This window comes from Euleptes europaea, chromosome 18 (assembly GCF_029931775.1).
Source record: "Euleptes europaea isolate rEulEur1 chromosome 18, rEulEur1.hap1, whole genome shotgun sequence".
Taxonomy (NCBI): domain Eukaryota; kingdom Metazoa; phylum Chordata; class Lepidosauria; order Squamata; family Sphaerodactylidae; genus Euleptes; species Euleptes europaea.
The window spans coordinates 31,996,232-32,022,572 of record NC_079329.1 but is presented as its reverse complement, the minus strand read 5'-3'; the positions used below and the strand labels follow the sequence as shown (position 1 = coordinate 32,022,572).

Below are 26,341 nucleotides of genomic sequence, written 5' to 3'. Positions count from 1 at the left end.
TTTAAAAAGGTGGGAAAACGACGAACCAAATTTGGCGAGTTCGGGGCGCGCAGAATAAATTCAGCAAATTCGAGGGCTCAGAATCAGCAGCATAACCATCAGGTAGTAAGCAGCATTCTCCCACTGCCAATGGTGGCCAAGCTGGGTCTTCTCCTGGCCAATCAAAACAGAGATTCTCACTTTTGAAATGGCCAGAAGAGTCTAAAAACTCCCGTCCCTCCCCTCCCGTCCCAAATGTATTCATTGCCTTCCAATTTGGTGGCGGTGCTACTGAGAGATCCAATTCCTGACTAGGCCGAGCTGCTGCTGCTTACCGGAATAGGGTTGGATTTACTTCTCCACCATGCTCCTGCTGGAAGACATCCACACAGTTAGATTTTGGGGTTTTTTCTCTATACCTTTTCTCCTGTGTGTGGGGGGGAGCAGTTTCTGTGGGGGGGAGCCAAAGGGGGCTTTCACCCATTCTGCTAAGGGGGGTGTGCCTGCTCGCCTCTGCGGGAGTGTGTGATCTGCTTTTAAAGTTTTAAAGTTTAAAGTTGAGTCTGTGCGGCGGCTAGCAAGTCTCTTTCCGCTCGGCACCCACGCTTCCACCTCCTTGGTTTTTTCTTATTCGGGGTTGACCCGAGCCGTACTGGTTTGAGGGGGGGCTTCGCCCATTCTGCCGAGGGGGTGTGCCCGCTCACCTCTGTGGGAGTGTGTGTTCTGCTTTTAAAGTTTTAAAGTTTAAAGTTGAGTCTGTGTGGCAGCTAGCGAGTCTCTCTCCGCTCGGCACCCGCACCTCCTCCTCCTTGGTTTTTTTCCCGTTTGGGGCAGAGCTGTACTGGTTTGAGAGGGGGGGGTTTATGGCTTTATTCCAATGAGGGAATGGAATAAAGATGCACATTAAGGATGAGGGACCCCTTCTGGGCCCTATAATTTCAGACCCCGTGACCCAATCTTTACAAAACTTGGGAGTTCTTGCAAGAAGGATCCCCTTAAGCTACACTGAAATTTTGGGACTTCTGCCTCCAAAAATGTCCTGCCACGGAGCCGTGGAAAGCCGCGACTGTGCTTTATGGCTTTATTCCAATGAGGGAATGAAATAAAGATGCACATTAAGAATGAGGGGGACCCCTTCCGAGCCCCATAATTTCAGACCCCGTGACCCAATCTTCACAAAACTTGGGGGTTCTTGCAAGAAGGGTCCCCTCAAGCTACGCTGAAATTTTGGGACCTCTGCCTCCATAAATGCCCCACCAAGAAGCTGCAGAAAGCTGCGACTGTGCTTTATGGCTTTATTCCAATGAGGAAATGAAATAAAGATGCACATTAAGGATGGGGGGACTCCTTCCGGGCCCTATAATTTCGGACCCCGTGACCCAATCTTCACAAAACTTGGGGGTTCTTGCAAGAAGGGTCCCCTCAAGCCACTCTGAAATTTTGGAACCTCTACCTCCAAAAATGCTTCACCACAGAGCCTCAGAAAGCCACGACTGTGCTTTATGGCTTTATTCCAATGAGGGAATGGAATAAAGATGCACATTAAGGATGGGGGGACCCCTTCCGGGCCCCATAACTCCAGACCCCCTGACCCAATCATCACCAAACTTGGAGGTTCTTGCAAGAAGGGTCCCCTCAAGCTACAGTGAAAGTTTGGGACCTCTACCTCCAAAAAGGGCCCCCGAAGCAGCGGAAAGCCATGAATGTGTTTGTAATGGCTTTATTGCAATGGGCAGATGGGGGCCACTTCCGGGCCCCATAACTCGGGACCCCCTGTCCCAATCATCACAAAACTTGGGGGTTCTTGCAAGAAGGGTCCCCTCAAGCTACGCTGAAATTTTGGGACCTCTGCCTCCATAAATGCCCCACCAAGAAGCTGCAGAAATCTGCGACTGTGCTTTATGGCTTTATTCCAATGAGGAAATGAAATAAAGATGCACATTAAGGATGGGGGGACTCCTTCCGGGCCCTATAATTTCGGACCCCGTGACCCAATCTTCACAAAACTTGGGGGTTCTTGCAAGAAGGGTCCCCTCAAGCCACTCTGAAATTTTGGAACCTCTACCTCCAAAAATGCTTCACCACAGAGCCTCAGAAAGCCGCGACTGTGCTTTATGGCTTTATTCCAATGAGGGAATGGAATAAAGATGCACATTAAGGATGGGGGGGACCCCTTCCGGGCCCCATAACTCCAGACCCCCTGACCCAATCATCACCAAACTTGGAGGTTCTTGCAAGAAGGGTCCCCTCAAGCTACAGTGAAAGTTTGGGACCTCTACCTCCAAAAAGGGCCCCCGAAGCAGCGGAAAGCCATGAATGTGTTTGTAATGGCTTTATTGCAATGGGTAGATGGGGGCCACTTCCGGGCCCCATAACTCGGGACCCCCTGTCCCAATCATCACAAAACTTGGGGGTTCTTGCAAGAAGGGTCCCCTCAAGCTACACTGAAAGTTTGGGACCTCTACCTCCAAACATGCCCCCCCTGGAGCCGCGGAAAGGCGCAAATGTGTTTTTAATGGCTTTAAACGGCCAATTTTTTTCCTGAACTCCGAATCTCGCTCTGAATTCCACAGATCCGAATTGGGGGAGTTTGGACTTCAGCATTTCCCAAATCAAAACGGGCTGAATTTTGCCGAATCCGAATTTTACCGATTTTTTTTCAACAGCCCTATTTCAAAAGATAAATACAGATTAATTTAGATGCAGATGCCCGAAAACATAAATTAACATCAAAACTCAAGGGAGAAAATCACTTTGTGGTGCCTTTTCTGTTATCTGCTGATAATCGGCTGAAAATCACTTTGTGGTGCCTTTGTGTGTTATATGTTGATGAATGAAGGTAGGAGGGGTCTCCTTTGACCACTCATAAGGGGTATGCTGGAGGTCATGGGGCCTGCATGGACAAAAGTCATGTGGGATGAAGGTTGTAGTAAGGAAGGCAACTGGGCAAGATTGCATGAAAAATCTGGCAGGATCCACAGGCCATTCTATTCTGGTGGTGCTGTGGAGTGTGTTTTACTACAATGCAGAAAGGAGGCACTATCTCCAATGTCTTTGTTCACCCCTCCCCTCTAAGCCAGTGGTACCTGTTCCATGACTCACAGAGAACCACATTCACAATAACCAGCAACCAAAAGAGCCACATGACTATTGCATGTCTACACCCCCCACCAAATGCGCACACACAATAACATGACTGTCAATATTGCATGTAATTGTAATTACCACTTTTAAAATAACTGGAATACTTCTGTGCATGTGTGGTTGCCTCTCCTTACCACTAGGGGTGTGGACCATTTTTTTGCTATTTTTCTGATTTGGGTTAATTGAACTCAAACATTTTTGGAAAAGCTGAAAAAAGCCAAATACCCATGCTGATAAATGGTTTTTCCAGGTTTTTTTAGATATCCAAAAAAATTTCAGCTTCATTATAGTCTATGGGGAATTTTGGGGGGCTATGGGGGGCTTTTTTTCCAAAGTAGAGGCACCCAGGTTACTCTGCTAAGAAGAACCAGCAAGTTTGGTGAAGTTTGGGTCAGGGGATCCAATGTTATGGGTCCCCAAAGGGGGTGCCCCCATCTATCCAATGGAGTTTTCAGTTGTTTCCAATGGAAGATGGGGGCACCTTTCTTTCCCAAAGCACCAACTGATTCTCTACCATCTTTCCCAAAGTATTGATTTATTCTCTGTAGACCAGTGATGGCGAACCTTTTAGAGATCGAGTGCCCAAACTGCAACCCAAAACCCACTTATTTATCGCCAAGTGCCAATACGGCAATTTAACCTGAATACTGAGGTTTTAGTTTAGAAAAAAACAACTCATACATTCACATATTTTGTGTTAAAGGAAAAACACAATAACAGAGCTTTCAATGATACAAACAACTTTTTATTGAAAGGTAAAAGTTTGCATTTGGCATGCATCTCTCCAGGACTCGTCCTCTGCTCAGCCACCGGACATTATTGTACATAAGTAAACAATCATACTGTGCCTGAACCTCCTCAAGAAGTGCTTGAAACTGTCGACAATTCAGAGCACAAGCCATGATGTAATTTACCATTTTTGTGACATCTTTGAGGATATCGTCAAATTTTTTGAACAGTTAATGTGATTTTTGCTGTTGTGTGCATGATGATCATTTGTCTACACTTGGCTCATACTTTGTAAGTTTGAGAGCAACACATGCAGCACTCAGGTCATCTGTTAGCCTGTTTCTGGTGTCAGATTTGATATAATTCAAAGCTGAAAACAGCTGCTCACAAGCATAAGATGATCCAAACAAAGTAAGGAAAGCAATCCCAAGTGCTTTCATTGACTTAAAATTATTTGGCAGAGAATTCCACACTTTAAGGATTTCATTTTCAGAACTAACTGTGCTGTCCTTTGGCATCCCTTTTATCTTCTCAAGTGTTTCACGCAGGGCATAGAATTTATTTTTCCAGATAGAGCTTTCTTGAAATTCTATTAGCTCCATTTCCAAATTTTCTAAATCTAACCAGTGTAGGCAGGAAAGATCAAGTTCTTCAAATTTGGCTTTATCTGGAGAAGTAAGAAAACACAGGGTTGTCTCCATCTTACGGAACTGTAAAAATCTGTTACTGAAATTCACCTTTGCCGCTGCTACAATGCTAGAAAATTCCTTGTAGATTTCCTGATTGCTTGTAGGATTGTCTGCAAATGTTGTAGAATTTTCTAAATGCTTTTTTAGATGGGCGGGGCCCCAGACAAACTGAACACGGGCGGGGGGCCCGCAGCTCAGCTGAGGGGGGTGTGGCAAGGTGCTCTGCCACAGCCTCTGGGTCCAAACTGAATAAGGGCGGGGTCCGACAAACAGCTGAGCTGCCGCTGAATGCATTTCTTATTGATTCAGAGGTTATTCATGAAAAGGAAAAGAATATTCAGTATGCACAGATATGCAAGTATGTTTACAAAAATGGATCTCAGTCAAATGGGGGGAAAAGAAATAAGTATATCTAGAAATACTGGAGGCAACAATCTAGTTTGTGATACCTAGAGTGGAACAAAAATCAATTTGGCACAATTTGGCTTTGAGGGCACCACTGACCTTAAATTTGTCCTTGTATAGTTATATAGTCAACAAATATACAACTTTGCAGACAGTCAATAATTATACAACTATACAACCTTGTATAGTTGTATGGTCAACAACTTGCTCTGAGGGCATAGCCTGGCACACAGCACCACCTGTCAAAGGAATTGTGATTGGTGAGAGGAAGGGCTCACCCTGACATCCTTCATCCTCTCTATACCATCTCTTCAGGCTCCAGGGATGATAATCCTGGCCGCCACCACCAACAGCTTAATTCATGGGAGAGGGACACAAATTAGGGACTGATTTAGCATATTGCCTGCCTCTCCTTGGACAACCTGGTGAAGAGTGAATCCTGCTGCAATCTATTAATCAGAAAATATTTTGGGAAAGGGAGAATGTTTCCATTTCCTCTGGAAAATCTCAGAAAGAAGTTAAACAACTTCAGAGACTTACCGTATTTTTCACTCCATAAGACGCGCCTGACCATAAGACGCACCTAGTTTTTAGAGGAAACAAAGAAAACAAAAGTAATGACTACAGGAGAATTACACAACTTTAAGGTTGACAATGAGGAAATTGAAATTGTTCAAGACTTTCTATTCCTTGGCTCCACCATCAACCAAAAGGGAGACTGCAGCCAAGAAATTAGAAGGAGATTGAGACTGGGAAGGGCAGCCATGAAGGAGCTAGAAAAGATTTTGAAGTGTAAGGATGTGACTCTGGCCACCAAGACTAGATTAATTCATGCCATCATATTCCCTATTACTATGTATGGGTGTGAAAGCTGGACAATGAAGAAAGCTGATAGGAAGAAAATAGATTCCTTTGAAATGTGGTGTTGGAGGAAAGTGTAACGGATTCCGTGGACTGCCAAAAAAACAAATCAGTGGCTGATCAAATCAAGCCTGAACTGACCCTAGAAGCTAAAATGACTAAACTGAGGCTGTCGTATTTTGGTCACGTCATGAGACAAGAGTCACTGGAAAAGACCGCCATGCTAGGAAAAGTTGAGGGCAGCAGGAAAAGAGGAAGACCCAACAAGAGATGGATTGACTCAATAAAGGAAGCCACAGCCTTCAATTTGCAAGATCTGAGCAAGGCTGTCAAAGATAGGACATTTTGGGAAACCCAGAAGTGATGCCAGTTCTCTGTAGGAATAATCAGAAACCCTACAGTTTTACCATAGTTTCTAGGGTTTCCTAGAGAGGTGTGATGTCACTTCTGGGTTCTCCCAAGAAGTGACATCACACCATAGGCATGGCAGCCATTTTTTTATTTTTATTTTGCTGCCACTCAGAGCAGGGAGATCCCCTGTCCCAGTGGCAGACTGGCAACACTACAGGGATCACTTGCTCCAAATCCATGTATTCGGACATGATACTGTCCATTGCAAGTTCACTGGGGTAAATTCACTTTGCAAATTCCCAAGCATTGTGATGCCATCATACAAGAAAATAATATAATAGCAATTCAAACAAATCCATATGAGGGAAATTGATGTCAGAATTGATGTTTTCCCCAGAGGTGACATCAAACCATAGGCATGAGGGCCATTTTTAAATTTTCTCCCTGCACCACTCAGAGCAGGGAATGGGAGATCCCCTACCTTCAATGGGGGACTAATAACACTACAGGGATAACTTAATCCAAATCAATGTATTTGATCATCTCCGTATCCATTGCAGAGTCATTGGGGCAGAGAGCTGCTTCCTTGTACTTTGTACCCAAGCACTTTGATGGACTAACAACAACAAACAACCCCCAAAAAAATCCATATGAGGGAAATGACATCAGAATTCTTTTTCTCCCTGCAATATGTTGGGGTTGATTACTATCACCCCTGTAATTATCAAATTAACCACAATTACTTCTACATCTGTTCCAAGTCCCCAGAGAGAGCCAGCAGCCCCTGGCGAAACTGTTATCCAAGACTGAGGGATTCTATTAATATTCCCTGAGTCATTCAGAGCAGGGACAGGTGGCAGAGAAAAATTAATCAGTCTGAACCCTGACGCTATGAGATACAAGCTCACTGTCAAAAGGCCAGATCATTCAAGTCAGGATAGTCAGGGACACTTGAAGACATTGTCAGAGTAGCTGAACTGGTGTCCAGAAGGACATTTTTCAACCAAAATGGTGGTGTTCCTGGTGGTGGGATTAGTGCTGTTGCCTCTGGCAATGTGTGAGGTTCCTCTTTTTAAATGCCCCATCAGAGATCCTCTTCCTATCATTCACAAATACTTTAAATCAGGAGACCTCATCATTGCTGCCATTATGTCCCAAATCTACACGTTTTGCAATCCAATAACATTTGAAAATTATCCCTCTGAGGAACTGTTCGATGACCTTTTGTAAGAAACTGGACTTTTCCACCAAATCGTGCACATTGATTTGACTGAGATTTACTGAGGCGGAGAAAGGCTGGTGCTGTGTTTTGTTCTCTCTTCTTTCTTGATTTCCAAGCCTAGGTGCTGGCAATATGCATTGAATTTTTCACCTTCCATACTTTTCAGTATCATTTTACACTTATATTTATTATGTTAGCCACTTTTCAAGATTTGTTCAGTGGAGTTATGTCTGGTCTGTTGTCCTCAATTGTGCCAAGAGACACTCAGCATTCTGATCTAATGGTTAAGGATCAGATATGTAGCTTGGGGAAATTTTTAATCCTATTGCTCTGAATGTATGTGTATCTTCCTTTTTTCTTTGTGTTTTTGCATTATGATGATCCCTGGCAAGGTGATTGTTTATTATTTGGAGAAACTTTTGATGCCTTCTTTCCTGGGGGAAAGAACATTCTTGATCTTGGCAGAGCAATGAGGTACCACGAGGTCTGTTTTGTCAAACATAACTCTCTGTTCTACAGGTGTCATCTTTCTGGTGTCTTGGTTGTAGTTAGTTATTGGTAGCAATTACACTAGGCTGGATTCAGAGAGAAGAAACCTTCACTTTCAGCTTGAAGCCATCTGCTTTCATTGCAGGTTCCTGACTCAGAATTACCAGCACATCCTGGCTTTGGATTTTGCTGTAAAGCAGATCAATGAAAACCCCCAGATCTTACCCAACATCACTCTGGGCTTTGACATCTACAACAGCCATTTCAATCCAAGTAGGACCTATCTTGCCTCAATGGAACTTCTCTCCACACAGGGCAGATTCATTCCCAACTACAAGTGTGATGCCCAGAACAGTCCAGTTGCAGTCATCACAGGACCAAACTCTAACATCTGTCTCCACACAGCAGCCATTCTATGCATCTACAAAATCCCACTGGTAAGGTGTATCTGTCAAAGATAGGACATTTTGGAGGACTTTCATTCATAGGGTCGCCATGAGTCGGAAGCGCCTTGAAGGCACTTAACACACACACACAAGGTGCATCAAGGGAGAATAAAAAGATTAACTCTTTTCTAGACTTTTGCAAGTGGCTCAGAGACAAAACCTTGTGGTTCAGGGACAAAACGTTTCAATCATTGTCAAGATAAATACAGTTCATGGGCAGCTTCCAGGGAAAGTAATCCATTACATTCCTTGGTACTTATGAAATGGAGTGATATATAATTATTCCTTTTTTAATGTGTGCACTGATGATATAAGAATGTAGATCCTCTGTATCCAAGAACCAGTGTGGTGTAGTGGTTAAGAGCGGTGGTTTGGAGCGGTGGAGTCTGATCTGGAGAACCGGGTTTGATACCCCACTCCTTCACATAAGCGGTGGAGGCTAATCTGGTGAACTGGATTTGTTTCCCCACTCCTACACACAAAGCTAGCTGGGTGACCTTGGGCTAGTCACAGTTCTGATAGAGCTCTCTCAGCCCTACCTACCTCACAGGGTGTCTGTTGTGGGGAGGGGAAGGGAAGCTGATTGTGAGCCGGCTTGATTCTTACTTAAATGGTAGAGAAAGTCGGCATATAAAAACCAACTCTTTTTCTTCATCTTGGGCCACATTACTACAAACAGTGACTTTAGTTAACAAGCCAATTTATGCATTCAGTAATATGATGTGGAAACTAAATAGCCCCTAATTTTACTTTTGAAATGTCTTTCCCTCTACTCTTTCTTTAGATCTCTTATGGCTCTGCACCAAGGATGGACAGCAAAACACAATCCGTTTTCTTCCACCAGATGTTCCCAAATCAGGCCCATCAATATATGGGGATTCTCCACATGTTGCTGTATTTCGGGTGGACGTGGATTGGGGTGATATCTCTGAATGATGAGACCGGAGAAAGATTTGTACAGGACTTTATTCCTATGCTATCCCAAAACGGCATCTGCTTTGACTTCATAGTCACAATGCCAGCAATAGCATTTTCCAGTGAAATTATTAAAGCAATGGCTGAAGGGGTTGAAACATACAAAATTGTTATGGGAAGCACTGCCAAGGTTTTGGTCCTACATGGTGAAATTCAGACCATGATAATTATAAGATTGTTCATCCAACTTCCAGAAGGTGAGGATATATCAGTGAAGGCAACAGGGAAAATCTTGATATTGACAGCTCAGATGGACTTCACCTCACTACCACTTCAAAGAAATTGGGACATCAGTTTTATCCATGGAGCCATATCCATTGCAATTCACTCCATGGAGCTCTCGGGATTCCAGAAATTTCTTCAGGAGAAAAATCTCACCTCTGAAAAAGAAGATGGCTTCATCAGACAATTCTGGCAACAGGCATTTGTTTGTTCATTCTCCGACTCCACAGTAGAGAAGGGAGAAACGTGCACTGGGGAGGAGAAACTGAAGGATCTTCCCGGATCTGTTTTTGAAACAATCACAACTGCCCACAGCTACAGCATCTACAATGGACTTTATGCTGTGGCGCATGCTTTGCATGCCATGCATTCCTCCAGATTTAAACATAGAGTAACAGTGAACAGCAGGCAATGGAATCTTCCAGATCAAGAGTGGTGGCAGGTGATGTTCTAATCATACTCACTTATTTGTTAAATGTATTTGTGACTTAAAGCATTTGTCCCTGCTTTTCTCTAGGAACGTAAGATGGCTAGCAAACAAACCACCACAGGCACCACTTACCACAGAATGACTCCTGGCATTTTCAATCACTATAAACCATCCTACTGTAGGCACAGAGTAAACGCCATAGAATCCTTCTCAACCAAATTTCTGGCTTTATATTTTCATCAACCTCCAAGAAGAGCTGATGGAAACACTCTTAATAGCAGTCCTAAAGTGGGGGGTGAAGGGGGCCACATGAACACATGAAGCTGCCTTATACTGAATCGGACCCTTGGTCCATCAAAGTCAGCATTGTCTACTCAGACTGGCAGCGGCTCTCCAGGGTCTCAGGTGGGGTCTTTTGCATCACCTGCTTGCCTAGTCCCTTTAACTGGAGATGCCGGGGATTGAACCTGGGACCTTCTGCATGCCAAGCAGATGCTCTGCCTCAGACCCTCCCCTTGAATGTCCCCTTGAATGAGCTAATTTCCCAGGAATGGGTTGAGGAGGAAAGGACCTCTCTGGGAAAGCATGGTGACAAAGTGAGTGGAGCCGTGGGTTTGTGTGCTTAGTGCTACTGAACCTTCCAAGTCATTTTAATGGCAATCCTGTTTCAATCCCATTTAACCCAAACCAGAGGTTACAGTGGCATGGAGCAGCATAGCTAATTCAGCAGAGTAATCTAGGGGGAAATTATGTGTTACATAGAAGTGAAAGTATCTTAGCATCAGTGCCAACCTTCTTCTCCATCAGCAAGGATGGGTCCAAGAGCATCCCTCAGAGTCATTACCGTATATACTCATGTATAAGCCGACCCGCGTATAAGCCGAGGTGCCTAATTTCACCCCAAAAATGGGGAAAAATTAGGCACCCGTGTATAAGCCGAGGGTCGGCTTATACAACGCCCCTGCCCCGGGTCGCCCTCCCGCTCGGGCCCTCCAGACCCACCCCGACCCCAGCGCCACCCCCACCCGGGCCCTCCAGACCCACCCTGACCCCAGAACCACCCTAGGGGAAGGGGGAAGAGCCCCTGAACCCCCTACTCACCGGGAGAGGCAGGAGGACGAGGCCCGCTGATCAGCTGGAGACGGCGGCGGGGAAGGCAGCGGGGCCCTGCCTGCGCGCAGGAAGGCCCCGCTGGCCACTCCCAGGCCGCAGGGAAGGCGCGCAGGCCGGCAGCGGCGGCGGCGGTGGTAAGTTCCCCCTCCCTCCCTCCCCCCCCCACCGTATTGACCCACGTATAAGCCGGGTTGGGTTTTTTCAGCCCTTTTTGGGGGCTGAAAAACTCGGCTTATACGCGAGTATATACGGTACTTGCTTCCTCAAATATTTCACCCCATCCAAAACTGGCAGACGCATCCACACCAGGACCTCAGCCTCCCCTATGAATTCATCTTCTTCTCTGGATTCCACTTCATCTTGGTTAATCTCAGCCGTTTAAAAAACAGCCTTAAGATACCGGATCAGGATATCCAGAGGAGCCTCTAGAGCTTTAGATGATGATGACAATGATGATGATGAAGAAGAAGAAGAAGCAGAAGCAGAAGCAGAAGAAGAAGAAGAAGAAGAAGAAGAGAAAGAGAAAGAGAAAGAGAAAGAGAAGGAGTTTATTTTTATACCCCACTTTTCTCTACCTTAAAGGAGTCTCAAAGCAGTTTACAATCGCCTTCTCATCCCCTCCCCACAACAGACACCTTCTGAGGTAGGTGAGGCTGAGAGAGTCCTGACAGAACTGTGACTAGGCCATGGTCACCCAGCAGGCTTCATGTGGAGGAGCGGGGAAACAAATCTGGTTCATCAGATTAGAGGTGGGAATATCATCTAAGTACGGATGACACCATCTCCAAAACTGCACATGATCTCTTCCAATTGTTTGATCTAAATATTAAAGAAAAGAGGGGACATGATGGGCCCTTGAGGGTCTCTACATATTTGTCCCAATCACCTCACCCTTCTTCTCTGAAAGAAATTCTTTGAGTGCTCTTCAGGAAGCATCAGAGCCCCCAGAGAGCTGTACACATCATGCCTACTGAAGTTTGTGTTCCATGACACTATGATTGACTTGTCAAACACTGATGACAACTCTAAGGCCATTTTTGCATGGTAATTAGCAACGCATTCCAGGCTGAATTGACCCGCATATGTTTTTGAATTTTGCACAGAGAACCGTCATTTCGGAAGTGACTGTGAAGCCGGTGCATACCTGCTTCGCATTACTAAAGAACCCATTTAACGCGAGCTTTGGTGTTTGCCCCGAAGAATCTCCCTCAAGGAACCATGCAAAACAACAGAGGTGTGTTAGCTATGCACATGCTAATGGCTATGCAAACAGGAACAAAGGAGCAGGCGAGTAGGGGTGGAATTTCTCCTTTTGCGTCGGGACAGTGAATAGGCATTTTTAAAGTCGCAGTTTAAAAAGAGCTTTGAGCGAGCATCAAAATTGACCATGCAAAAATGGCCCAAGTAAATCAATACATTCATGTTGCACTTATCCATTTGGTGGTTGGACATAACAGCAGCTTTTCTGTAGTATTTATGTCTGAAGCACCATTCAAGGACAGATGTGCCACCCTGAGCTCCTTTACCACACCCTGCTTTATCACGTAATGCAAAACGTGATGTTTCAGCTATGGTTGCCCGTATTTTCTTTAGTGCAAAACATGTTATATATCCAATCCTTTCTTTAGCACAGCTGTTTTACATTTGTTCTCTTCTATAGATTCACCAGTTCTGTTATTGGAAAGCTTTATTGGTGTTATGTTAGATTTTTGTTTTAATTATCTAACAGTCCATCCCTGACCTTTGGAGCCAAAAGTACTCAGGAGATGTGCAAGGGCCCGCTCCAGCATCCATGCCTCTTGTACTAGCGCACGTACCACTCACACCGGCCTCCCTGCACTGCCGTGGGACACCGACCTTGCCTCCCGCCAGCGTCCTAACGTGTAAGGTCTGAGTTCACCTGTTGAATCCCAATCACCAGACGTCCGAACAGAGTCATCTAAGAAGCAGTTTATTTGGGAAGCATAAGGTGTATCGCAGCAACTTACAGGAAAAGGTACGAGGACTCTAATGGAGGGGAAGCGGGCAGGTTGGAACATATACATCACAAAGGCACAGTTGGATACCAGGCCAAGCCTGGTTCCCATGATAAATTACAGTTATCACACAAACGGAGCGCAAGCAGTCATAAAAAAATTCTGAGCAACTTAACCTTGGAGCCAGCTGCGCTCCCAAGCCTGGAGCTCACATTCTGCCCCCCCCAGGGCTCCCCCCTCCCCTCCTCATCCGATGGGGCGGGTTTATCTGGATACGAGGCATGGAATTGATGTAGTAGGTGAGGGGCGGAGACATGACGATGCTTAACCCATTCATCGTGGGCGGGACTGAAATGCTTCCAACGGACTAGGTACTCCAGCCCCCCCCATCAATGCAGGAATCTTGGAAACTACACAGTATTCCTCCCCACCACCACCATTTTGGGAACCTCTGGAGGCTCTTCTGGATGCCACTGAGGTGCTGGCACATACTGTTTTAGTAAACTGACATGAAACACTGGATGGATTCTTTTTAACGTCTTAGGAAGTTGCAATTCCACCGTTACCTCGTTAATAATTCGGGTGATAGGAAATGGCCCAATGTACTTCTCACACAGTTTTCTGGAGGGTCGCAGAGACTGCAGATTTTTGGTGGAGAGATATACCAAATCACCCACCATGAGTGTCCAGCCAGGGGTCCGATGCTTGTCAGCTTGGGCTCTATACTTCCTTTTGGCCCGTTCTAAGTTTTTGGTTAACCAAGGCCACGTAGACTGGATGGTTTGAATCCAGTCCGATATCTCTGCCCCCCCTCCTCCCCCGATACATCCACCTGACCGACAGGGCCAAAATCCTTGCCATGCACAATGCGGAAGGGGCTGAAGCCTGTGGATTGATGAACAGAATTATTATATGCGTACTCTGCAAAAGGCAATAGATCAACCCAATCATCTTGGTGATAATTCACATAACACCGGAGATAGCATTCTAGTACAGCATTAACTCTTTCAGTCTGTCCATCCGTTTGGTGGTGGAAGGCACTTGACAAACCTTGTTCTACTCCAACTAGTTTGAGGACTGCTTTCCAGAATTTGGCAACGAATATAGATCCGCAGTCCAAAATTATCTTGCGCGGGAACGAATGATATTTGAAAACATGTGAACAAACAAATGAGCCAGTCTTTCAGCAGAGGGCATGCCTGCGCAAGGGACTAGATGCACCAGTTTGGAAAAAAGATCAGTAACCACCCACAGGACGGTTTCCCCCCAACTCAATGGTAAATCAGTTATGAAATCCATAGCAATTACTTCCCATGGACCTTGAGGCACTTCTAACGGTTTTAGTAGCCCGGTGGGCTTGCTCATCAGGCATTTCGCGGTGGCGCATATTGGACAGCTGCGGATGAAGGAGTCCAGGTCAGAACACATACCCGCCCACCAGAACTGACGACGAAGCAAATGCAACGTTTTAACAAACCCAAAGTGTCCAGCGGTTTTTGCTCCATGAGCCAGTTCTAACACTTCTGCTCGCAAAGTTTTAGGCACGTATAACTTGGTGTCTTTAACCCACATTTTCCCCCGTCGCTCAAGACCAGAAGGCAGGACATTGTTATTCATCTCGGCTAGGCATTCGCATATCAAAGTATCATGGAAAGAATTGGGTAGTCCTTCCGGGACGACAGGGTCGCTCTCTGCTAGGGGCTGGGCTGAAGTGTCACCGCTAGCATCTCCGAGCGACGGTGGAGGAACAGGAGGGAAAACCCCCTTGGGGGGTTGAGGGGAGTCGCTCCCGGCCTGAGCTTGCCGCGCCTGAACACGTGTTTGAACTGCCAAGGTGGGTAGGATACCTCTTTGCTCTGAAGTAAACAGGGACTCGGTGGGCTTGAGGGGAGTCGCTCCTGGCCTGAGCTTGCCGCGCCTGAGCACGTGTTTGAACTGCCAAGGTGGGTAGGATACCTCTTTGCTCTGGAGTAAACAGGGACTCGGTGGGCAACGCCTCAGCCACACCGTCCCTGGCCACTGCAAGGCTAAGGAATGGGCTGTTATTCATTAAAATAGTTCTAACTCCTTTCTTACCAACTAGGGTGGTTCAAAACAGCTTAAAGATTTGTTTAGCTTTACAGCTATGGTTGGGAGGAAGGCATACGGGGCTCGCTCTGACCTTGATGGCCCAGTCTAGCCAGATCTAATCAGATCTAAGCAGCTAAGCAGGTTGGCCTTTGTTAGTACTTGGATGGGAAACTACCAAGGAAGTAAAGGGTTGTTGCTACATATAGGGAGGCAATTGCGAAGCAGTTCTGTTCATCTCTTGCCTTAAAAACCCTGTGGGGTCCCCATAAGTCATCTGCAAATTGATAGCACATTGCAAAGCATATGAGGCTCCAATATGGAGGTTGTGCCTATGGCAGTAGCTCTCCCAAGACACTATGATAGACTTGCTGTATACTAATGACAAGTCTAACTAAACTAATAGCTACACATTGCTCTTATCCATTTACCTCTTGGACATAATAGCTGCTGAAGCACATTTTGTACCATTTCTAACTCTGAAGCTCAATTCAAAGGCAGATGTGCCATCCACCCCACTTCATCACCATACCTAGAACATGGGTAGGATTGCCCCTATTCTTTTTAGCCAAAAAACAGGTGGTACAACCAATCCTTTCTATAGCACAGCTGCTTTATATTTGTTGATTCTACAGATTCACAGGTCCTGTTCTTTGAAACCTTTTATTTGTTTTATGTTAGATTCTTAGGAAGGTTCAAGATAGCTTAAACATTTGTTTTGCTTTACAGCTATATTTGGGGGTGGCATATATCACTCGCCCTGATCTGGATGGCTCAGGGCAGCCAGATCTTATCAGATCTCAGCAACTCAACAGGTTGGCCTTGGTTAGTACTTAGATGGGAGACAACCAAGGAAGTTGAGGGTTGCTACACAGAAGCAGGCAACTATAAACCATTTCTGTTTGTCTCATGCCTTGAAAACCCTACAGACTCACCATAAGTCAGGTGTCACTTGACAGAACATTCCAGAGAAATATGGGGGTTCAATATGACAGCTTTTTGGTTGTCATTAGTGTTTTCTGGCTTGCATCTGTTTCTTATTCTGTCTTTTAATTTATTAAATCTTCTACAGTTCCCAGTAGTGAGTATGAACATAGCACTAAAGGGAACAATAACACAAGCCCTCTTATGTGAAAATGTATCATTCTGTTCTACTCGTCCTTATCCTTGGTGTTTTGCTTCCCTCCCCCTCCCTCCCGTTTAGCTTCACCATTTTCTGAAAAGTGTTTCCTTCAACAACAGCGCTGGGGAAAGGATTTTGTTTGACCAAAATGGGGAATTAGTAACTGAATTTGATATTGTCAATTGGGTCACATTCCCAAACCAGTCCTTTCTTAGAGTCAAAGTTGGAAAGATGGACTCAAAGGCTCCCCCAGACAAAATGGTCATCATTCGTGACAATGCCGTTGCATGGCCTGCTGCGTTCAACCAGGTATAATTTTTGAATGCTCTGGGATACACCAAGTAATTTTCCCAGTGTTGAAATAGGAGTAAAATGTTCATACATGAAAATTGTTCTCTGTGTTCATTCTGTACGTTAGGTGAGAATCATTCGAGCAATTGTTTTCTCCTTAAATTTTGTTTGGCAAAGCTTTGGAAAAAATTACTTTTCTTTGTTTTGGTTGTTACGTCAACAAGATTATTTGTGTGCCTTCAAGGGGAAAAGGATTGTGTGTGTGTGAAGTGCCTTCAGGTGCTTCCGATTCATGGCAACTCTATGAATTAACATCCTCCAAACATTCTAACTTAAACAGCTTTGCTCAGGTTTTGCAAACTGAGGGTTGTGGCTTTCTTGATTGAGTTAATCCATCCCCTGCAAATCAGGGAACTTAGAAACTATTGAGCATGCCCTCCTGAGCTGCAATTTTTATACATTACCCCGTTCGAAGATTATTGAGCCCCTCTTATCAAGAATGGGACCTGACAGAGCAGGAGAAAGGATTGAGATGCTCCTACAAGGGGATAATCCCTCAGTCACTCTTCAGGTTGCAAAATTTTGCATGGCAGCAATGAAAATTTGACGCCATAGAAAAGCCTCTTAGCGCAATTGACAGATGTGTCTCGGTTGTAATTTTCTTTTTAAGTGTTATAAGACTCAGAGTATAATTCTTTGCTTGTAAGAATTTATTAGTCCATGTTTCCTGTTTTATCTTGTTTTATCTGGCTAAGGGCCGTAAATAAATTATCTGTCTATCAAGTTAATCCATCTCATGTTGGGTCTTCCTCTTTTCCTGCTGCCTTCAACTTTCCCTAGCATTATTGTCTTTTCCAGAGACTCTTCTCTTCTCATTGTGACCAATGTGACCAAACTATGATAGCCTCTTTTTAGTCGTTTTAGGTTCTACGAGAGTTCAAGATTGATTTGATCTATAACCCAATGATTTGTCATTTTGGAGGGGAGGATTACAAATGCATTAATTCAAGTATATGGGAGGAGCACAGAAAACATATTTTTATTTTTTAAGTTAAAAACCCTGTTTGTCCCACTCATCAAAGTATGGCTTACAAAATAACAACAAAATGACAGAAACAACAAATAAACAAATTAAAATAATTGCAACTTAAAATAGTAGAGCCCCATGGCGCAGAATGGTAAGCTGCAGTACTGCAGTCCAAGCTCTGCTCACGACCTGAGTTCGATCCCGACAGAAGTTCGGCTCAAGGTTTACTCAAGGTTGGGGTCACTGGGATTGTTGGGGGGAGGTAGTTGTTAATTTCCTGCATTGGGCAGGGAGTTGGACTAGATGACCCTGGTGGTCCCTTCCAACTCTATGATTCTATGATTCCATCCTTCCAAGGTCAGTAAAATGAGTACCCAGCTTGCTGGAGGTAAAGGGAAGATTACTGGGGAAAACACTGGCAAACCACCCCACAAACAAAGTGTGCCTAGGAAACGTCGGGATGTGACACCGCCCCATGGGTCAGGAATGACCCGGTGCTTGCACAGGGGACCTTTACCTTTTAACTACTTAAATAATCGCAACTACTTAAAACCATTCTATTGCTATTTCCAATTAACACAGTAGACATTGAAACTCTTCAAACACCTCCCCACACACACACATACACACACCTCCACTCAGATAGCATTTCGGATATCTATAAGATTCACAAATCCGTGGAGTGTATCATCTTAACAGATCAAGCACTTGTGTAGATTGGTACAACTAACTGCACCCAGGTGTTCCAATACATAATGATATATCCACAACAGAACTTATCATTTGCAGCTTCCCACCAGATCACCAGGGTGCTGCCCAATGCAGTTGAGTAAATCCAACAGATATCCCTTTTTTAATTAGTGGGGCTTAGTATGGTGCTTCTTCTTCTTCTGTAACCTAGGACAGTCCTCTAGATGCTGCCGAGGTGGCCCAACAAGGCAGATATACTATAAACATTGGCATCCTCTAGCACACTGACACTTAGCAGTATCCACTACAAAATTCAGATCACATAAACCACCTGACCCAGAGAGCATATTGGTGAGCTAGAAGAATTGTAGACCAGGACGATCTCTTTACTGTCCTTCAAACCCACAGCTAGAAACATACTATCAAAGGTGAGCATAGTCTTGCACTGTGGAAAAACAAAGACTCCCAAACACTCCACCCATCCCAAGACATTGCTAAAAGGTTCTAAGAACTGCAGAGCTTTCACCCATCCATTGCACTGTAAATGTTCTCTAGAAGTCATGCTAGCATGACATACCAACCAAATCCATTTATCTTCCATTTGGCTAGGTGCAGCCTCTTTCTGTTTGCAATGAGAATTGTACTGCTGGTTATAGCAGGAGAAAGAAGGAAGGAAAGCCTTTTTGCTGCTATGATTGCCTTGCATGTCCACCAGGGAAGATTTCAAATGAAAAAGGTAAGAGATTCAAATATTGGATATATTGGTTCTAATTCAATATGTACAAATGCATATAGATCCTTGGAGCAGACCAAAACAGGTCTACCCAACAGCAAGCCCCATGTTATTCAACTGTGCTTACTTCCAGGAAACTGTTGCATGACAACCTAAACTTTTTAAAGCTGAAGGCACTTCAGTGATTCAATATGCTCAGATACGCAATTGCTGTTAGAAAAGTGTACCTCAGTTGACAGGGTGGAAAAGAAGTTACAGAATATCCAGATGTGTTGAAGTCCACCATCTAGATCAGTGGCTCTCAAACTTTTTCAGGTTGCCGCCCCCTTCAGTACATAAACTCATCTCCACTGCCTCCATCCTACCCTTTAAAAAGCATTATTTAAAATAGTGGTTTGCATGACTCACTAAGGAAGATAATAACAAAATTCAAAACAGTAACAATTAATTGCACATGTATTCAAAATCAGATTAAAATGTTTTTGTTTAATTTATGCAATTAAGTTTAATTCAATTCAATTCAATATATAAATAATTGGAATTGATTTTAATAATTTTAAGGCTTTTTGTATTTTATGGTTGTTTATTGTTATGTTGTTTGTTGACTTGATGATGTAGGTTGAGCTGGGGATAGAGGGTGGGGTATAAATTGGAAAAGAAAAGAAAGAATTTATTCGACAAAATTGATTAACTTGATCAAATGATACCAGCTTTTCAAAGCTGGTGGGGGGGAATTCGGATAGTTTCCACCAGATTTCCCAGCATGGTGCATAGCTCGAGCTCATGCAAAGAAGTGAACAACACAACTGAAGAAGCCCACCTTGAGTACCCCGCTGCCGCCCTCTTGCCTTTTAGTGCTCCTCTTGGTAATCCCACCACTTTTAGGAACTACTGGTCTAGACTGTGATACCTTGAGTGGACCAAAAGGCATGACAGCAGAATCTAAGTGTCAGGATCAGGCGTCTGTCCCTAGCATCCCATAAGCAAACTCATCCAGGCAGGTAGCTCTGAAGCAGTAATACTTTATTAGGAGCAAAAAGACAGATTAAAGAACTGACTGCCTACACGCAGGTGAGGCCATTAATGGTGAATACAGGCAGGTTACATGTTTAAGTCACTACGGACTGGTAAAGTAAACACTGCTAGGCAACCCTGAGATAAGCAGTTGACAGGAAGGCAGACTAAACATTCTCACAGCTGCAGAAAACAGGATGAGCGAAACTATACACAGACGTTCAGAAGCATGAGAACCAAGGACTTGACGTGTGGCCAGAACCTGGCCTAACTCATGTCAAGAGCCTTTGCTCCAGCTAAAAGGCAAAGACCTGACACTAGGACAGGGGTTGGCAAACAGTGGCTCCCGAGCCGCATGCAGCTATTTGGCCCGTTGAGTGCGGCTCTCCGAACTTGGTTCGGAGCCCCTGCTCTCGCACCCACTCGCGCCGGCAGCCGGGTTGCAGAGCCGACGCGCCTGAGAGAGAGAGCAAGCGCGAGAGAGCAGGCGAGCCGGCGCGCTGTCTTCCCCCCCCCCCGCCATGGAGAATGGCCGGGTCCCCCTTTCCCTTGCCCTCAATGGTTGGGAGGCTAAAGCCTCCCCTCCCCTCTAGCCGCATGATTGCTGGGCGGGCGGCTCGGCGGTTCCTGGCCCGCCCCGCCCGCCTATCAGCTGTTGGGCAGGGTGGGCTTCCTTTGGTAGACCTGGCCTCTGGCGGAGTCCCATTGGAAGGCCATGTCTACCCCCTGGCTTTCTTGGCGGTAGACCTGGACTCCGAGGAGGGGAAAAAGTCCCTCTACAGAAGCCAGGTCTACCAATTGGCTTCTATGGGCCTCCGGAGGCCAGGTCTACTGCCAAGAAAGCCAATGGGTAGACCTGGCCTCCCAATGGGACTCAGCCGTAGGCCAGGTCTACCAATAGGCTTTGATGGCAGTAGACTAGGCCTCCGGATGGGGAGGGGGAAATGGCAGGGACTTACAATTTAATTTTTATCAATAAATAAGATCACTATTATGTAGGACATCAAGTTTTATTCAGCGTACCTATAGTTTAATTAAGACTTAAAACTTTAATTAAAGTTTATTAAGTTAATAAACAGTGTACCTACCTATATAGTTTAAGTTTAAGAAATTTGGCTCTCAAAAGAAATCTCAATCGTTGTACTGTTGATATTTGGCTCTTTTGACTAATGAGTTTGCCAACCCCTGCACTAGGACAATCTCGTGTGCTTTGGGAGCAGCACCGAACCTAAATTCTTCCTTGTATTATTAAAGGTGAAGCCAGAAAGCTTTGCTGTCTGATTTCAATTGAGCAGCACTTTTTGTATACTTTGTCCTATCGCTAGGAACTCTGCATGGCACTTCCCTTTACCAAAACAGGTGCTTTGTTTTCCAGACATGAATGAATGTTCTCAGTGTCCTGCAGGTCAGTATCCCAACAAAGACCAGAATTTATGCCTGCCAAAAGATATAAGCTTTTTGTCTTACGGAGAAGCTCTGGGGATCAGCTTGGCCACTGTTGCTCTTTCCTTCTCTTTCATCACAGCTTTGGTGCTCGGGGTTTTTATTAAGCACCGGGGCACTCCCATAGTCAAAGCCAACAACAGGGATATCACCTACACTCTGCTCATCTCCCTCATGCTCTCCTTCCTTTCTGCATTGCTGTTCATTGGCCAGCCTGAGAAGTGGACCTGTCTCCTTCGACAAACGGCTGTTGGCATCATCTTCTCAGTGGCTGTTTCTTGTGTATTAGCCAAAACCGTGACTGTGGTTCTGGCTTTCATGGCCACGAAGCCAGAATCCAGAATGAGGAGATGGGTAGGGAAAAAACTGTCCAGTTTCATGGTCCTTTCATGTTCCCTTTTACAAGCTACTATTTGTACTGTGTGGCTTGCAACTTCACCCCCATTCCCAGATTTTGACATGCATTCAGTGACTGAGACAATTGTTCTTGAGTGCAACGAAGGGTCAGTCACCATGTTTTACTGTGTCCTGGGGTTTTTGGGCTTCCTGGCCACCATCAGCTTCATTGTGGCTTTTCTAGCCAGGAAGTTACCCGACAGTTTCAATGAAGCCAAGTTCATCACCTTCAGCATGTTGGTCTTTTGCAGTGTGTGGGTCTCCTTCATTCCAACCTACTTGAGCACCAAGGGAAAATCCATGGTGGCTGTGGAGATCTTCTGCATCTTAGCCTCCAGTGCTGGGCTACTGGGCTGCATCTTTTTCCCGAAATGCTACATCATTTTACTGAGACCTGAGCTAAACAATAAAGGACAGCTAATAAAAACAAAGAATTAAATCTTATGACCTACCTCCCCCCATTTTATTTTAGTTATGTTTATGATCAATGGGGGAATGTCTGCTTGCAATATTTTTCAGAAGTAACCTACTTTCCTAGGTGCCATCTGTTGTTTTATTATTATTTATGACTGATTTTATTGTTATAATGAATATTATTAATGTGCCTGTAGGCTGTTGTTACCCACCCCGATCCTGGCTTCGATTGGGGAGGGCGGGACAGAAATTGGAATAAATAAATAAATACATAAATAAATAAATAAATAAATAAATAAATAAACAAACAACTAGATCCCAATGATATACCTCTTCTAGTCTACGTCCTCTTCAGGGTCTATGTTCTCTTCCAGGGCATTTGTTTCCTCATTACAATAATCATTTATACATGGTCGCTTTAACTTCCTTTATTTCCCGTTTCAGTCAGGATCAAAGTAACCCAGGTTGGGGAAACTGTATGCATTGGCTTGAATGATCAGGGACGAAACTGTGTGCTAATGGAGGCATGAATACAAAAAAGCACTCTCCCAAGCTCAAATCAAGTCCCACCCCTTTAAATGCTGCTCTGTAATTGGCTGACTTCACCGTACTCACCCTGAGAGAAGACTTCCTTCCCCCCAGACCCAACTGCCACATAAAAAAGCATTTTAAGAACAAAAAACGGAGCACTATGAAAGAAGGGGGGGGTGAAATCCAAGCCTCGTTTTAAAAAAGCCTTTCTTTTGCTCAGAAAAAGCTCCGAGGTAGCAGGAAGCACTTGAATCCCTGTCTCTTTACACACTGCTTCGGGATTGGCTGTGAGAGAAGCCAATCTTCTGTGCTTCCCCTGTTTGGCTGCCTTAAAGAAATATTTGGAAAAGGGTGGGGCAAAGCTCAACCCAAGAAAGGTGTACGATCACTTTGTGGCTCTGGAATGAGCCAAGAAGAACGGTTTGACTCAGTCCAGAAGAGGAATGGGAAAAGCTGGGTTCGTTTTGCATTGAAGCAGCGTTGAGCTTCCAAGGAATGAGGTAATGAGCGCATTCCCAAAAATTTGATCCTGGCTGAAACAGGGAATAAAGGAGGGTTAAGCGACCATGCATAAAACACCAATGTGTACTAAAAGTGTAAGTGGTGTATTAAGTCTGGGAATGAGGGAACACATTCACACTGGGCTTGCAAAAATGTGTCAGTTATCCATTCTGTTTGTGTTTAAAGTGGCCAAAATCTTTCCCAAATATCTGTGTTCGATCATTTCTCGATTCTTAACTGACTTTTTAATGAGGGTTTTACTTCTTATTAATGCCTATAATGTTGAGTGTTTTCTGGTTTCTTTCTGACTATACTATTATTATGGCTGTTCTGGCTGTTCAGGGTATGGAGATTATGCCACTTTTCTGCTGATCTACTGGTTGATCATAGTTTTCTGATGCTTATTTTTAAAAAAAAATTTCACGGTTGTAAAACAGGAGTAAAAAAGATCGCACTAGGAAGGCTCCAGGAATGCAAAGTATCCATTGTGCATTTGGAAATGTTGATTTCAAAGGAAATCACTTTGCAATCATTTTGGGACTGACAAAATCATGTATTTCCATGTAGTGAAATCATTTACTATACAACAATTGATACAATCCAAACATCTGTTGATATTAAAAAGTAAAGATAATTCCCTGTGCAAGTACTGACCCATAGGGTGACATCACATCACGACATTTACTAGGCAAACTATGTTTATGGGGTGGTTTGCCATAGCCTTCCCCAGTCGTCTGCACTTTACCCCCATCAAGCTGGGTACTCATTTTTCCAACCTTGGAAGGATGGAAGGGTGAGTTTGTGCCAGCTATCTGAAACTGACTTCCTTTTGGATCGAACTCAGGTCGTCATGAGCAGAGCTTGGACTGCAGTATTGCAGCTTACCACTCTGCACCATGGGGCTCCAATATGTGTATTAAAAGTAACATTAATAAGTTAGCATAACACATGTCACATTTCTCATAAATCTGATGTCAGTTTCTTTCAGATGTACAAATTCCATAGCTGGTATTACAGACTGAAAAGTCCTGAATTGGTTTCTTTCGTGTTTGCAAAGGTACGACACATCCTAGAAAAATATTTCAGCAATGAAGAAAGGACGCTTATTATAGATACCCAGAAAGTCTCTCCTGTCATCAAAGATCAGCTGGACATTACTGAGGCCATGATCAAATTACGTGGAGTAGCAGTCCCAAAAAGCTGAGTCAGTCTTGCTATGACTGGGAAATCTGATGCTTTTTTAGCTTTTTTTTCCAGCTTGTCTACATCTTTCTTAAATTGTGGTGCCCAAAACTGAACACAGTACTCTAGTTGAGGTCTAACCAGAGCAGAGTAAAGCGATACCATCACTTCGCGTGATCTGGACACTATACTTCTGATGATGCAGCCCAACACTGCGTTTGCCTTTTTAGTTACAGCATCACACTGCTGACTCATGTTCAGTGTTTGGTCTACTAAGACCCCAAGATCCTTTTCACACACACTACTGCTCATACAAGTCTCCCCCATCCTATAATTTATGCATTTGATTTTTCCTTCCTAAATGCAGAACTTTACATTTGTCTTTGTTGAAGTGCATTTTATTAGTTCTAGCCCATTTATCCAGCCTGTCAAGATCATCCTGCATCTTGGCTCTGTCTTCTATCGTATTTGCTACCCCTCCCAATTTAGTATCATCTGCAAATTTAATAAGCATCCCCTCTATTCCTTCATCCAAATCATTTATAAAGATGTTGAACAACACAGGGCCCAGCACAGATCCCTGAGGAACTCCACTAGTCTCTTCTCTCCAAGTGAACGAGGAACCATTAACTAGCACTCTTTGGGTATGATCTGTCAACCAGTTGCAGATCCATCTAACAATAATAGGATCTAACTCACATTTTCCCAATTTGTCAACTAGAATACTATGCGGAACCTTATCAAAAGCCTTACTGAAATCTAGATAAACTATGTCTACAGCATTCCCCTGATCCAGCAAGGTAGTAACTTTCTCAAAAAAGGAGATAAGATTAGTCTGACATGACTTATCCTTGAGAAACCCATGCTGGCTCTTAGTGATCAGATCCATCCTTTCTAAATGCTCAAGGACTGACTGTTAGATGATTTGTTCGAACACTTTTCCTGGTATAGAAGTCAAGCTGATGGGTCGGTAGTTACCTGGATCCTCCTTTTTCCCCTTCTTGAAGATGGGGACAACATTTGCCTGCACATCCCGACGTTTTCTAGGCAAACTTTGTTTTGTGGGGTGGTTTGCCAGTGCCTTCCCCAGTCATCTTCCTTTTACCCCCAGCAAGCTGGGTACTCATTTTCCTGACCTCGGAAGGATGGAAGGCTGAGTCAACCTTGAGCCGGCTACCTGAAACCAATGTCCGTTAGGATCGAACTCAGGTCGTGAGCAGAGCTTTGGACTGCAGTACTGCAGCTTAACACTCTGCGCCACGGGGCTCCTCAGGGCTGATAACACTCTATAAAATCACATAAAACCATAAAAAAACCATTAAAAAACATAACATCACACTAATTAAAACAACAGCAAGATGGCATAAAAATAAACCAATCACCACTAAGGGACTGGAGTACAGCAGATCATCCCCCACCTATGACAGAAGTGGGGGGAGGATGGGGAGGCCAGCAAAGATGGATAACTAGCGGCTGTCCTCAGTTGAAGGCCTGGCAGAATAGTTCTTGTTTTACAGGCCCTGCGGAACTCCATAAGGTCCCACAAGGCCCTGATGTCACTGGGAAGACTATTCCCCCAGGCTGGGGCCAGGGCCAAAAAAGCCCTAGCCCTTGTTGAGGACAGCCGCACATTCTTCGGGCCGGGGACCACTAGCAAATTGCTGTTCGTGGAGCGCAAAGCTCTCCGAGGGCCATACCAGAAGAGGTGGTCCTTCAGGTATGATGGTCCCAGACCGCGTAAGGCTTTAGAGGTCAAAACCAGCACCTTGAACCTGATCCGATACTCCAGTTGGAGCCAGTGCAGTTGTTTCAGCACTGGTGTTATATGTTCTCACGGTGAAGACCATGCAAGGAGCCTCACCGCAGCATTTTGCACCAACTGGAGCCTTTGGAGCCTT

General features: G+C 44.6%; 1 protein-coding gene across 1 annotated transcript; it reads left to right on the top strand.

The window, feature by feature from the left end:
- The first annotated feature begins 7,166 nt into the window (after positions 1-7,166).
- Positions 7,167-22,253, top strand: LOC130490840 (vomeronasal type-2 receptor 26-like). The gene is made up of 6 exons (XM_056864645.1): positions 7,167-7,384; positions 8,129-8,306; positions 9,100-9,954; positions 16,303-16,530; positions 18,839-18,965; positions 21,352-22,253. Exons 1-6 carry the CDS (start codon positions 7,167-7,169, stop codon positions 22,251-22,253), a joined length of 2,508 nt encoding a protein of 835 aa, XP_056720623.1.
- The last annotated feature ends 4,088 nt before the right edge of the window (positions 22,254-26,341 follow it).

Coding starts and splice junctions, on each gene's coding strand:
- LOC130490840 (XM_056864645.1), top strand. CDS start 7,167: ATGGTGGTGTTCCTGGTGGTGGGATTAGTGCTGTTGCCTCTGGCAATG. Junction 7,385..8,128: donor GAACTGTTCGATGACCTTTT/GTAAGAAACTGG, acceptor CATCTACAACAG/CCATTTCAATCCAAGTAGGA. Junction 9,955..16,302: donor CAGATCAAGAGTGGTGGCAG/GTGATGTTCTAA, acceptor CCTCCCGTTTAG/CTTCACCATTTTCTGAAAAG.